The sequence below is a fragment of the Capra hircus genome, chromosome 18 (genome assembly GCF_001704415.2).
Source record: "Capra hircus breed San Clemente chromosome 18, ASM170441v1, whole genome shotgun sequence".
NCBI classification, from domain to species: Eukaryota; Metazoa; Chordata; class Mammalia; order Artiodactyla; family Bovidae; genus Capra; species Capra hircus.
Genome location: NC_030825.1, coordinates 47,034,648 through 47,048,488, shown reverse-complemented (window position 1 = coordinate 47,048,488; position 13,841 = coordinate 47,034,648). Strand labels below are relative to the sequence as shown.

Sequence of the window (13,841 nt, the reverse complement as noted above, 5' to 3'; positions counted from 1 at the left end):
GGGATAATAAGAGAACATAGCTTCATGGGGTGGTTGTGAGGAGCTAAGGAAACATTCGAGCCAAGCACACAGGGCTGACCCAGTACAGGATAAGTTCTCCCCGAATGACAGCCAGGACAGCCACTGTTGTGACCCCCACACACCCAGGGGTCCAGCGCCTGCTATGCAGTTTTAAATAGGACAGTCTGCAGTCAAGCTGCCTGCTTCTGAGTCCTACCTCTCACACCCGTGGGATGTGGGGACATGTGACTTCACCCCCCTGTGCCTGTCTCCCCATCTGTAAGGGGGTGAGGGAGGCAGGTGAGAATGGCACTCACCTCAAAGGGTAGTTGTGAGGTTAAACAAGCTAATCTGTGAAAGCCCTTAGCACAGTGCTGAGCACATAATGTTCTTATGTTCCTACTACTGCTCTTCATAAGAGCACCTTATGTTCTTACTATTCCTCTTGTTGTCAGAACGGTTTTTCCCAGTGGGCCCCTGATCTCAGGAACAGGTTGCAGGTAGGGCAGCCCAGTAGGAAAGGCCCGAGCTGCCCAGGCCTGGAGGTCACCCCAAGGAGCCCTGTAATCAGCTGTAATCAAGCCTGTCCTGCTCCACCCCCGACCTCCCTGGGTATATCAGGACTGGTCCAGATCCTGGGCTTGGTCTCAACAAAGGAGGGCACTGCACTGGGCACCATGGGGAAGGCAGTGAGTGCGGTCAGGGATGGGGGGTGGAGGTTGGAGGCAGGGGCTCTAGTGGGATCTGATGCCTTCTCTGTCCCGCCCGCTCCCCGCCCCCCCAACCCCAGGAGAATTACGAGCTGCACCAGGTAGAGCTGGGTCCTGGCCCTGGTGGGGACATGGTGGCCAAGATGAGCAAGAAGAAGGCGGCCAGTGGAGGGGGCAAGAGGAAGGAAAAGCTGGAGAACATGAAGAAGGAGATGGAAATTGTGAGCAGGGGCTGGGTGGGGCTGGGTGAGGGCAAGGGTGGGGGCCCGGGAGACAGAAAGTGAGTGTGGTGCCCCCTCCATGCAGAATGACCACCAGCTGTCAGTGCAGGAGCTGGAACAGAAATACCGAACCAGTGCGACCAAGGTGAGCTGGGGCAGACAGAGAGGTGGGTGCAGGGAAGGAGAGGAGGGGAGAGAGGAAAACATTAGAAAGGGCCAAACAGGGCTTCCCCGGCGGTCCAGTGGCTAAGACTGCTCCCAATGCAGGAGGCATGGGTTTGATCCCTGGTTGAGGAACTAAGATCCCACATGCTACCAAGTGCAGTCAAAAGAAGAAAAGAAAAAGCCAAACAGAAAGGGACAAGAGAGGCAGATAAAAAGAAACAGAGAGACAGAGAGGGAGCAGGAAGAGACAGAGGCAGAAGAGCTCTTGTTAATGAGAGGAGAGCCCTTGGTGACCACCATGACCCTTCCCCGCCCATCCCCAGGGCCTGTCTGCCAGCCTGGCTGCTGAGCTGCTGTTGAGGGATGGGCCCAATGCTCTGAGGCCGCCAAAGGGCACCCCTGAGTACGTCAAATTCGCGCGGCAGCTGGCGGGCGGTCTGCAGTGCCTCATGTGGGTGGCTGCTGCCATCTGCCTCATCGCCTTTGCCATCCAGGCCAGCGAGGGCGACCTCACCACGGACGACAATGTGAGTGGCGGGTGCTGGGAGCCAGATCTGGGACACAGGGACCTGGGGGACGGAGGATGTTAAGCATGCGACTCAGGATACGAGTGACATAGGATGGGGATCTAGAGACGTGGAAAAACAGCTTTAAGACGTGGGTCATGTGGGCTGAAGGACACTGGGCTAAGAGACAGACCCAAGATCACAGGGGATGCAGGGAGTCTGTGTTGTGGAGATGGAGGACATAGGGAGGAAGACACAGACAGGCAACACTTAAGATATGGTCCTGGGAAGGGACTTCCCTGGCAGTCCAGTGGTTAAGAGTTCACCTTCTAATTCAGGGGGTGCGGGTTCGATTGCTGGTTGGGGAGCTAAGATCCCACATGCCTCAGGGCCAAAAATCCCAAACATAAAACAGAAGCAATATTGTGACAAATTCAATGAAGACTTTAACATAAAAAAAATAAAACACAGTCCTTGGAAAACAGAGGTCATGAGGGCATGAGACAGACCAAGGACAGAGGGCACAGGGGACACTGGGACTCAGACATGGGGACACAAGGGCATGAGGACAGAAGACTCAGGACACGGCGCATGGAGACACGCAAGCTATTAGCCATGGAGCACACGGACATGAAGGATATTGAGATGCAGGACAAGAGCACACTGGATACATGCCAGGGTCAGGACAAGGGACATGGGGGCCCTGGGACATGTGACACTGGACAGAGGATTGAAAGTCACAGGTCATGTGACACAGGATGGGGACTCAAGGGCACAGAGACGTGTGGAGGGACCTGGCATTTGGGACCTGGGACATTGGGCGACACAACATGGAGCATGAAATCGACAGCACGCATGGAAGTGGTGACAGGAGGGCACAGGGGCTGCTGGGCACAGGGGACAAGGTGGGTCCCCAGCCCCCAGCCACTGGCATTTTCTGTGGCTCCTCCCACAGGGGCTCAGGGCACACAGATTTTGAAAATGCAGACTATGAACCTTGGAACACAGATAATACAGGACATGGAAACATGAGGCAGAGGACAGTGCAGAACGCAAGACTTGGGGGCATAGGAAAAGGCGACACGTTCCACCAAGCTGCACGGTGATGTGGGGCACGGTCACAGGGCCCGGGGCCACAGGGCCAGGAAAGTGGGATCTGTGCCCACCGCGAGCACAGGGCAGTTGAATGTGGGATGTGATGCTCATGGGGACAGGGACACAGGTCTCAGGAAATAGTGCCTGAGGCTTCCTAGTAGAGAGGGGAAAACCATGGAGGTGACCCTGGAGGAAATCACCAGGGGGACCAGAAAGCAGGCAGTGGCCTCAGGCAGGGAGCTTCCAGCCCCTGGTCATTCCCCACCCCTCTGCCTCCCCTAGCTGTACCTGGCGCTGGCCCTCATCGCCGTGGTCGTGGTCACAGGCTGCTTTGGCTACTACCAGGAGTTTAAGAGCACCAACATCATCGCCAGCTTTAAGAACCTCGTCCCCCAGGTGGGCCCCCAGCCCCCAGCCACTGGCATTTTCTGTGGCTCCTCCCATCAGGCCCAGGCAGCCCTTCACCCCCTGCCCCCAGCTCTCCCCACAGGTCCTCACCTCTCCCCACTTTCACCTCCCCACCTTCCCACTGCACGCGGCAACTTTCACCCCTGCTCCCTGCCCCCAACTCTGGTGCTCTGGTCCCACAGCAAGCAACTGTCATCCGAGACGGGGACAAGTTCCAGATCAACGCAGATCAGCTGGTGGTGGGCGATCTGGTGGAGATGAAAGGTGGGGATCGAGTGCCGGCCGACATCCGCATCCTCCAGGCCCAGGGCTGCAAGGTGGACAACTCCTCACTGACTGGAGAGTCTGAGCCGCAGACCCGCTCACCCGACTGCACCCATGAGAGCCCCCTGGAGACCCGCAACATCGCCTTCTTCTCCACCATGTGCCTTGAGGGTCTGTGAGGTCCCCAGCCATCCGCCCAGTTGACTACACTGCCTCCGTGCTGCCCTTTGCTGCCTCCACTGCCCCCTTCTGCTTCATTTTGAGACCCACTGACTCCCCGACTTGATGTGATTGCTGCCTCTCTAGCTCCCCCTATTGCCTCCAGTGCCTTCCATGACCGTCCCTCCTCTGGTTCACTGCTGCTGCTGTGCAAGCGAACCCCCGCCCCCCACCCCTGCCAGTGCCGCTCACCTGATGCTGAGTTACCCTCTTGGCCCCCCTGCAGGCACCGCCCAGGGCCTGGTGGTGAACACGGGCGACCGCACCATCATCGGGCGCATCGCATCCCTGGCCTCAGGAGTAGAAAATGAGAAGACGCCCATCGCCATCGAAATTGAACATTTTGTGGACATCATCGCAGGCCTGGCCATCCTCTTTGGTGCCACATTTTTCATAGTGGCCATGTGCATCGGCTACACCTTCCTGCGAGCTATGGTCTTCTTCATGGCCATCGTGGTAGCCTATGTGCCTGAGGGGCTGCTGGCCACCGTCACGGTGAGCTGGGGACACAGAAGAACAGTGCAGTGAGCTGAGAGGCCTGTCCATCCATCTTTCCAATCATCCAGGCTATCCTCTCCCTATCTGTCCATCCATCCTCCATCACCTTTTCTCCTCCTCCCCACCCTCATCTCTCCACCTATCCCATCCATTCAGCAAACACCCACTGGGTCTGCTCTGGCCTGGGTCCTGTGCCACACACCCAACACTCAGAGATGAACAGGGAAGGGCTTTGACAGGAGGAGGCTGAGGTTGGGTGTCGAAAGCTGCTGTGGGCAGCCTTCCATAGTGAACACCCAGTCCTGGGCCAGTCCAAGAGGAGACTTAGGGAATGTTAGTTTTCTTACTTTGATTGTGCTGATAAGAAATTACAGAACCTCAGCTAGGACACCTAAGAGAGGGGCCTGACTACATTTATCTGGACAGATTGGGGAGGCGTCCCAAGTGGAAAGCAGAGTGGACAAAAGTTTGGAGGCAAGAAAAAGCCCAGTCTTTGCAGGGGAGTGCTGTGTACGCAGTACTGTGGCAGCTTAACGCTGCATACTGTGGCTGGGGTAAAGGATCCCCAGTGCTGAGAAAGGAGGGAGGTGGGGCGGGGAGCAAGGCTTGATCCCCATGCCTGCATTCCCCACCCTTCCCCCAGGTGTGCCTGTCCCTGACAGCCAAGCGGCTGGCCAGCAAGAACTGTGTAGTCAAGAACCTGGAAGCAGTGGAGACACTAGGCTCCACCTCGGTGATCTGCTCTGACAAGACGGGGACCCTCACTCAGAACCGCATGACTGTGTCCCACCTGTGGTTCGACAACCACATCCACTCAGCGGACACTACAGAAGACCAGTCAGGTGTGGGGGTGGGGGTGGGGGACAGTGGCTGGGCGGGATCTGGTAGATGGTGGAGATATAGAAGGGAGCTCTGAAGTTAATGAAAGAAGTCTGGGGAAGGCTTTGCATTAATGGAGAAGGGGCTCCAGCAGTCATCAGGCAAAGCCTGGGTCCTGGGTGGCTAAGCTCCGGGTCTGTGAAGGGGTTTGATATTTACTGGGTCTCCTAAGAGACTTGATACTGGGTCTGGAGAGAAAGCTCCGCCCCGGGGTACGTGGAGGTGTGTGAGTCCCACCCAGGCCGGAATTCAGTCTTGAATCCAGGGGGCTGGGGAACTCGATTCCGGTACGGGAGAGCCCCTTCGCAGCCCCAGCCTGGATGCCTGGCCTCCAGGGCAGACATTTGACCAATCCTCGGAGACATGGCGGGCGTTGTGCCGCGTGCTCACCCTGTGTAACCGCGCTGCCTTCAAATCGGGCCAGGACGCAGTGCCGGTGCCCAAGGTGAGAGCAGCGGGCGCTCAGGGGAGTCGAGGGACGAAGCCTGGGGATCCCGGGAGTCTGGTGGTGCAGCCCGGCTCGCCCCTGACACCTCCTGCGTTCGCAGCGCATCGTGATCGGGGACGCGTCGGAGACGGCGCTGCTCAAGTTCTCCGAGCTGACGCTGGGCAATGCCATGGGCTACCGCGAGCGCTTCCCCAAAGTCTGTGAGATCCCCTTCAACTCTACAAACAAGTTCCAGGTGCGCACCCGCCGCGGCCGGCCCCGCCCACGGTCCAGTCCCGCCCACCACAAGTCCCGCCCACCGAAGGCCCCACCCACATTCCGGGCTGGCCTGCGACCGGCCTTCACTCTCAGGCCCCTCCCTCTACACAGCCAAAGGCCTGCAAGAGCCCGGGCACTCCGCCCGCTCTCAGCTGTCAGGCCCTCGATGCGGAGAAGCTCTCAATCCAAATCCCGCCCCAGTCCAACTCCGACCTAAATTCTGCCCGTTCCCCACTCCCAGGCCCTTATCCAGGCCGGCAGGTCCTCCCCAACCCTCAGCCTCTGCTAAGGACTTGCCAGCAAGCAAGCCCCTCACGCTCAGTCCCTCCCTGACCCACCCAAGGCTGCTTCCGCCACGCCTGGGCTCTGTCAGCCCCTCGGTTCCCCAAGCCCCGCCTCTCCCCCTTGACCTCGCCCACAACCTCGCCTCTTCCTCCGCCCACAGCTGTCCATCCACAAGCTGGAGGACCCGCGAGACCCGAGGCACGTGCTCGTCATGAAGGGCGCCCCCGAGCGCGTGCTGGAGCGCTGTAGCTCCATCCTCATCAAGGGCCAGGAGCTGCCACTGGATGAGCAATGGCGCGAGGCCTTCCAGACTGCCTACCTCAGCCTGGGAGGCCTGGGCGAACGCGTCTTGGGTGAGACTCCATATCCTGCCCAACCTCCTGGGCCAGCCCCAACCCTAACCTTTCCCATCCTTGTTCGACACTTGACCTGCCCCAGTCTACACACTCAACTTTGACTTTCCCTGTCTCAGTCCTGATCCCTGTCGTCAATGTCTACCTCCACCCAACCTGTCCTCACCTGACTCAACCTGTGATCCTTTGATTTTCCCCAACTCGTGCCCCACCCGATGCCCAGTCCTTGTTTTCTTCCTTGTCTGCCTTTCAGCATCCTCCTCCAGACCTTTCGACTTCCTCCAGTCTCTGCCTCAACTCAAGGTTTTCCTCAATCCTTGTTCTGACCTCTGACCCCCTCCCAAGTGTTGTCTTGCTTCCTTAAACTTCCATAACCCCTGCCTTATTTTCCACTTTGCTTGGTGTGTGACTTCTGGCAAGAAGTGTCCCTTCTCCAAACCTGTGTCCTCATTTGCAAGATGAGGATGCTAGTAACTCCCAGAGTGGCTGTGGAGATGAATTCCAACACAGTCGTCTCTCAGTGTCCATAGGGGACGGCTTCCAAAACACCCACCACATTCCCCCCACACCCTTACTACCCCACAGATACCAAAATCTGCAGGCATTCAAATCCCTCATGTAAAATGGTGTAGTATTTGCATATAACCTGTGCACTTCCTTTTGTATACTTAAAATCATCTCCAGATTACTTGGAGCGCCTGATGCACTAGGTAGGATGTACCTCTGCAAGTAGTTGTCATTGTGTGGCAAACTCAGGTTTTTCTGGAATTTTCTGGAGTTTTTTGGGAATATGTTTGATCTGCAGTTGGTTGAATCTGTGAATGTGGAAGTTGTGGATACAGAGGGCTAAGTGTAATGCGAATGAAGGATTCAGCACAGGGTCAGGCATTCACAGATGCTTGGTGCAAGACGTGGTTATTTTACTCATCACTTGGTTTTGCTATGGAAAGGTTCACTCAGGACTCCTGTTTGACTTCCTTGTTTTTTGGTCAGGCTTCTGCCAGCTCTACCTGAGTGAGAAGGACTACCCACATGGCTATGCCTTCGACGTGGAGGCCATGAACTTTCCAACCAGTGGCTTGTGCTTTGCGGGACTCGTATCCATGATAGACCCACCCCGGGCCACCGTTCCTGATGCTGTGCTCAAGTGCCGCACAGCAGGCATCCGGGTATGCCCCTGGGGAGAGTATCAGGCAGGGGTGAGAACAGAGGATGACAGTATTTGAGGATGAGCAACCCTGTGACAGAAACCCACCTGAAAACACCTTGAACCACAAAGGAATACATTGGTTCAAGAACTGAAAATTTCTGGGGAATGAAGGTTTGGGTATAGCTGGATCCAGGAGTTCAACATCTTTAGGAATTTGCCTTTCTCCACGTCTCAGCTCTGCTTTTCTCTCTGCTGGCTTTATTCTCAAGCAGTCCTCCATTTTGGTGGACAAAGATGACCACCACCCAGCAGCTCCAACTAAATAACATCCCACCTGTTTAGCCATCACACCAAAAAAAGAGCGCTTCTTTGGCAGTTAGGCCACATTCGGTTACATGTTCATCCTTGAACCAATCACTGTGGCTGAGGAATGTCCACTGGGGCAGACAGGGAGAGTGGGTTAATCTGAAGGGGTCAGGGGTCTGCTGGTTCCTCCTTCAGGTGATCATGGTGACAGGTGACCACCCCATCACAGCCAAGGCCATTGCATCCAGCGTGGGCATCATATCAGAAGGCAGTGAGACAGTGGAGGACATCGCTGCCCGCCTCCGTGTGCCCGTGGACCAGGTTAACCGGAAGTAAGTCCCCTCATGTCCTCCTTGTAGTCCTTCCCGCACCCCGCATGGACTGAGGCCCCGGTGCTGCCCTCCCACTTCCCTTTCTAGGGATGCCCGTGCCTGTGTGATTAATGGCATGCAGCTGAAGGACATGGACCCATCAGAGCTGGTCGAGGCACTGCGGACCCACCCGGAGATGGTGTTTGCTCGTACCAGTCCCCAACAGAAGCTGGTGATTGTGGAGAGCTGCCAGAGACTGGTGCGACCCTGATGATGCCGGCAGGCAGATGGGCTGGGCTGGCCCTGGGCTGCCCTGTCACTGGCCACCCTCCCACTTGTACTCACTGCCTGCAGGGCGCCATCGTGGCCGTGACAGGAGATGGTGTGAATGACTCCCCAGCCCTGAAGAAGGCAGACATCGGCGTGGCCATGGGCATTGCTGGCTCAGATGCTGCCAAAAATGCAGCGGATATGATCCTGCTTGATGACAACTTCGCCTCCATTGTGACAGGCGTGGAGCAGGGTCCGGGCCAGATCAGAGATGGGGGCCAGCAGTGAGGGTGTGGGAGGAAGTGGGCTTAGGGGGACACTGAGGTGCTTGCGGTCCCCCCACAGGCCGACTGATTTTTGACAACCTGAAGAAGTCCATCGCCTATACGCTGACCAAGAACATCCCTGAGCTGACACCGTATCTCATTTATATCACTGTCAGTGTGCCCCTGCCGCTCGGATGCATCACCATCCTCTTCATAGAACTCTGTACTGACATCGTGAGTCTACGGCCCTGATGCCCCCTCCCATATAGTGCCCAGAGACATATGCCCACAGGCAGGCATGATAGACAGAGACCATCACGGACAGTCTTAGACTCAGAGTGATACAGGTGTGTGTACAACAGCCAGCCAGATGTGGACACGCAGGCAGGCAGGAAGCTAGCCATGGACAGACTTACAGACATGGACACACAGGTGGACACTCAGGTAGGCACAGACAGACTCACGGATATGCATGGACTCAGATATGGACACTCAGACAAACAGATTTTAACAGACACAGCTATCTGGCTAAGCTTGGATTGCAGACATTCTCCAACAGACATGGACAGATAAACAGCGTCAGATAGACCTCAAAGCAGACAGACAGAAAAGAGCCTCAGATACAGCCACGAATACAGCCAGATGCACAGTCATGGCACAGATTCATTCAACAGCACTTACACAATGCCTGCTCTGGGCCAGGTATGTGTTAATTACTTCATTTTGTCCTCAGAACTACTCTATGAGGAGTTTTATTTCATCATCCCCATTTTACCGATGAGCTAATTGAAGCTCAGACAACTTGAGTGGCTTGCCCCAGGTCACACAGCTAATTCAAGCCCAGGCAGGCTGGTGCCTCGAGCCTCTGTCCTCGGTCAGCACACTCTGCCGCCACAAACAGATGGGTAGGGGACAGAGAGGAGGCCACAGGTACACAGAGAGGCAGAAGAGATGCAGAGATAGTGACAGAGATAAAGAGACAGGCACACAGAGATGCAACAGTAGAGACATAATCACAGCACGAGACGAGAGACAGGAACAACAACAAGGAAAAAAACAAAGAAAGTAAGGGGCAGAGAGAGACAGAACGTGCAATGGGAAAAGCCGTCAAGACCAGAGGAGCCCAGACCAGAAACAGAGAGGAGGAGGAGGAGGAGGACGGGACAAAGACAGAGACCGAGAGAACACACGATAGCAGCGACAAACACAGACGTTCCCGTGGAGACGGACACCAGGACAGGTGTGGACACACGTGGAAAGGGCCAGCTGGCCTCAGGCTGTCCGGGCAGGTGTGACTGTGTGACCACTGTGGGCCTCACCTCCTTACCGCAGTTCTGTCCCCGTCCACTGCAGAGGGGGAGGGGGTCCAAAGAGTCAGGGACAGGGGCCCAGGCAAACTGCCAACCCTGGTTCCTTCCACCCCTGGCCAGTTCCCGTCAGTGTCCCTGGCATACGAGAAGGCTGAGAGTGACATCATGCACTTGCGTCCCCGGAACCCAAAGCGGGACCGACTGGTCAACGAGCCCCTGGCTGCCTACTCCTACTTCCAGATCGGTGCGCGCCCGTGGCGGCGGGCTGGGGCGGTGCAGGGCTGTCCTGCGGGACTGCTCACCGCCGTGGGGTCTCTCCCTGGGACTTGGCCTTGCTCTGGATCTTGGTGTCTGCCTTTGATCCCGGGTGTCTGTTGTCTTCTGAGTCTTTGTCTGCACACGATGGCCTCTGTGGTGCCCTGGGTCCCTCCTCCGTCTCTGGCCTCATTCTCCTTGGCCCTGCCTCTGGGTCATTGCCTTTTGCCTTTTTTGGGTCCTCTGGGTGTGTGTCTGTCCTGCCTCTCCCTGTGTCCTGTCTCGTGTCACTGTCGATCTCTCTTGGAGTCTTTTCTCTGTCCACGGTTTGTGTTCCTGTCTGTCTCCATGCTACCATTTCTGTGTGTTCCTGACTCTCTCGGTCTCTCCATCTCTGTCTCCCTGTGTTTCCTTGCTTCTCACCCAGGTGCCATCCAGTCATTCGCTGGCTTCGCTGACTACTTCACGGCCATGGCCCAGGAGGGCTGGTTCCCTTTGCTGTGTGTGGGACTGCGGCCGCAGTGGGAGGACCACCACCTACAGGATCTGCAGGACAGCTATGGCCAGGAGTGGGTGAGTCCCTGCCCCTATCCCCTGAGTTTCCAGCGCCACCTTCCTTGAGTGTGGCCCACACTCACTCCTCCATGCATGACTGAGCTCAGCCAGAGCCCCCTGAACACCCAAGCTGTCTGCCAGTTCTGTGGTAAGGGGCCTTTCCCATCACAGTCTCGAGCTCCAGACTCGTTTCTGAGGACCCTAGCTGCGGATGGGTCCTCTCTCCGCCCTGACAGCAAGACATCATCTCAGGTGTGGAACCAGGATCCTGCCCCGCCCTCCAGCGTCCTGTGATTTTCCCTGCAGCAGCATGACTTACACAGAGTATTTGCACGTGTGGCTGACTTAGGTGAAAGCTGGTGCATGGAGAGGCTAGATCTGTCTGGCAGGTGTGTTTAGCTTGCCCTGTGGAGTGACAGATCGGGACATTCCCCTTGAACGTTTACTGTTGTGTTAAGAAAATAGAGCTTGGAACCAGACTGCTTGGGTTCATTGTCTGCCACTGTTCCTCGCAGCTATGTGACACTGGGTGAACTCATTTGCCTCTCTCTGCCTCAGTTTTCCCACCTCTAAAGTGGATAGCCTACTCATGTCTTATCTTGGTGACTTTGACCTTATTGATTTTTACAGTGTGGTCCTCAGACCAGCAGCATCCGCAGCACCTGGGAACTTGTTTGAAAACCTGTTTTTCCCTCAGACCTCCGGGGTCAGAAACTCTAGGGGTGGGACCCACATTTTAACCAGTTCTTCTGGGGATTCTGATGTATGTCAAAGTCTGAATACCACCAATCTACCTCAGAGGATTATTGGAAGGATTCAGTGAGATAATACATGCAAAACACTTGGTACCTGGAGCATAGTGGTGGTTTGTATAGAAATAGTTATACCGAAGACATGGATTGAACAGTGGCTGCCCCTCTAAATGTGGCTTGTGCCGCATTCCTCAAAGGCCCATCTGGCTCATGTTTGCCATCTTCCTCGGGTCCTGGAGTCACCAAACTTTGTATACCCTGCTTTAGGGTTCGAATTCCCTTTGCCCAGGTGCTCCCTTTAGGGTGCCCAGGAAATCCCGCATCCCTCCTTTCATTATGAGGGCAATTGACCTGGCCTACTGATTGGCCAGGCACTGACATCTAAGCTCACTAGACCAGGTTTCTAGGCCCTGCACCCTGGGGTCCTGCACACCTGGCAGACCGTGCATCTCCCCTTTGTCCCCGCCCCGGCCTCTGACACGAGGGGTAGAGTGTTGAGGGGCTCGTGGCCCCAGGCCCCGTGTGCGCGGCTGGCTGCAGAGGCTCTCTGCCTGGGCTCAGGCTGCTTTTGTTCCCGCCGGGCCCACAGACGTTCGGGCAGCGCCTGTACCAGCAGTACACCTGCTACACCGTGTTCTTCATCAGCATCGAGATGTGCCAGATTGCAGACGTGCTCATCCGGAAGACGCGCCGCCTCTCCGCCTTCCAGCAGGGCTTCTTCAGGTGCCCCGGCCAGCTGCAGCCCCGCCCCCACCCTGCCCTCCGAGCCCCAGCAGGTCTTGACCAGGGCTTGCTGCAGCCAGCGGACCCCAGCACTGGATGTGCCGGGGCCAGGTGCTAATGTTCCTGATCAATAGCGGGCCAAGAGCTCCCACCCTGTGCATCTCAACTGGCCCCTCCATGTTTCTTCAGCTAAAGGGGTGATGCTGACCACTCCTGGTGTAGGGCCAGCGTCCACTGGGGGAGAGGTGCGAGCTACGCCAGGGTTCGGTGTTTAGAACATCTCCCTGCAGCTGCTATCTGACCCCCTCTGACCCAGCACCCTGATGTCCGTCCAGTCGCCATCTCCTCCTGGCCTGTCTGAGTCTGTCCCACCCCGCCCCACCTGCAGGAACAGGATCCTGGTGATTGCCATCGTGTTCCAGGTCTGCATCGGCTGCTTCCTGTGCTACTGCCCTGGCATGCCCAACATCTTCAACTTCATGCCCATTCGGTGAGGGGCTGTGAGCTGTGGGCGTCAGGCGGGCCTGTGGGACACACACCTGGGAGGAGCCTTGACCTTGCCATCTCACCTGTGCCTTCAGGTACCAGTGGTGGCTGGTCCCCATGCCCTTTGGCCTCCTCATTTTTGTCTATGATGAGATCCGGAAACTTGGAGTCCGCTGTTGCCCAGGAAGTGAGTGTGGAGCCTAGAAGCCTGGGGATGGAGGGCTGAAACTTTCTTAGAGCTGCTGCCTTCACGTCTGATTTCCAGTACTTGACCTCTAGGCCCTGGACCTGCCGTATGAAGCCACCACTGAGCTATCACCTTTGAGCCCCTGGCTCCCACATACTCACCCGAAACCCCCAGCCCTGAGTCTCCTCTCTCTCTCTCTCTCCCCCAGGCTGGTGGGACCAGGAGCTCTACTATTAGAAGGGCCGCTGCCTTCAAGTCATCCTCACCCCGCTGTAGTAGGGGTGGAGGTGGGGGACACCTGGGACCCTCTGAACAGCCGCCAAAACATCTGAGCAGTCGAGCTCCAGCCCCATCTGTGCCTGCTCTTGTAGCCCACAACAACTCAACCTCGGAGAGATCTTCCCTACTCCCCTTCCCCACTCCCCCTCCCTAGGCCCAGTTCTCAGAGCTGGCCTCAGGGAAGCCCCCAGGGGGAGGGGGCGCTTTGAAGGGGAGTAGGAGTTCACAGCTCCTATGAGGTGGGTCTCTCCTTCACACTTGTGTCTGCGTGATAGTAATAAACCAGCTCACACTGACTGCTTTTATTTGGTGCTGGGCATCGTCATCTTGTTTTTTTTTCTTCATGAGCCCCTTTGTTTCCTACAGCTCAGGGGCTGTTTGTTCCAGGCTGTTATCTCCAGTTTCTAGAACACAGCCTGGCACATAGTAGGTACTCAGTAAACGTTGCCTGGGAGAAGCAATTCCCAGTTCTTTGCCGAGAGCGACAGCATTTCTGGGCAAGCTGGTGTGACCTTGTGCACGCTCCAGAGTAGTGCCTTTTAACTGTACCACTAGCTAACCACCACCTCTGGGCTCTCCTTTCTCAGTACCCCTTTCCATCTCTGGAGGCTCCTCAGGTGACAGGTGTCAGGTGTCAGAATCATCAGAATCGTTTCTGCCTGATGCAGCCCCTCCCAGTTCC

At 56.5% G+C, this 13,841-nt stretch overlaps 1 protein-coding gene across 2 annotated transcripts; it reads left to right on the top strand.

The window, feature by feature from the left end:
• On the top strand, window positions 631–13,469 carry ATP4A (ATPase H+/K+ transporting alpha subunit). Of its 2 annotated transcripts, XM_005692304.2 has the most exons (22): window positions 632–689; window positions 791–931; window positions 1,017–1,076; window positions 1,420–1,623; window positions 2,980–3,093; window positions 3,288–3,540; window positions 3,815–4,083; window positions 4,730–4,928; window positions 5,301–5,410; window positions 5,514–5,648; window positions 6,117–6,309; window positions 7,303–7,478; window positions 7,961–8,097; window positions 8,185–8,335; window positions 8,431–8,599; window positions 8,692–8,846; window positions 10,043–10,166; window positions 10,605–10,750; window positions 12,074–12,207; window positions 12,596–12,697; window positions 12,789–12,880; window positions 13,089–13,469. In XM_005692304.2, the coding sequence occupies exons 1-22, from the start codon at window positions 678–680 to the stop codon at window positions 13,115–13,117; spliced, it is 3,105 nt and encodes a 1,034-aa protein (XP_005692361.2). In that variant the 5' UTR covers window positions 632–677; the 3' UTR covers window positions 13,118–13,469. The 2 variants fall into 2 exon arrangements, with proteins under 2 accessions (XP_017918782.1, XP_005692361.2); XM_018063293.1 differs by lacking the exons at window positions 12,074–12,207; window positions 12,596–12,697; window positions 12,789–12,880; window positions 13,089–13,469 and adding an exon at window positions 10,904–11,229 and having other exon boundaries at window positions 631–689.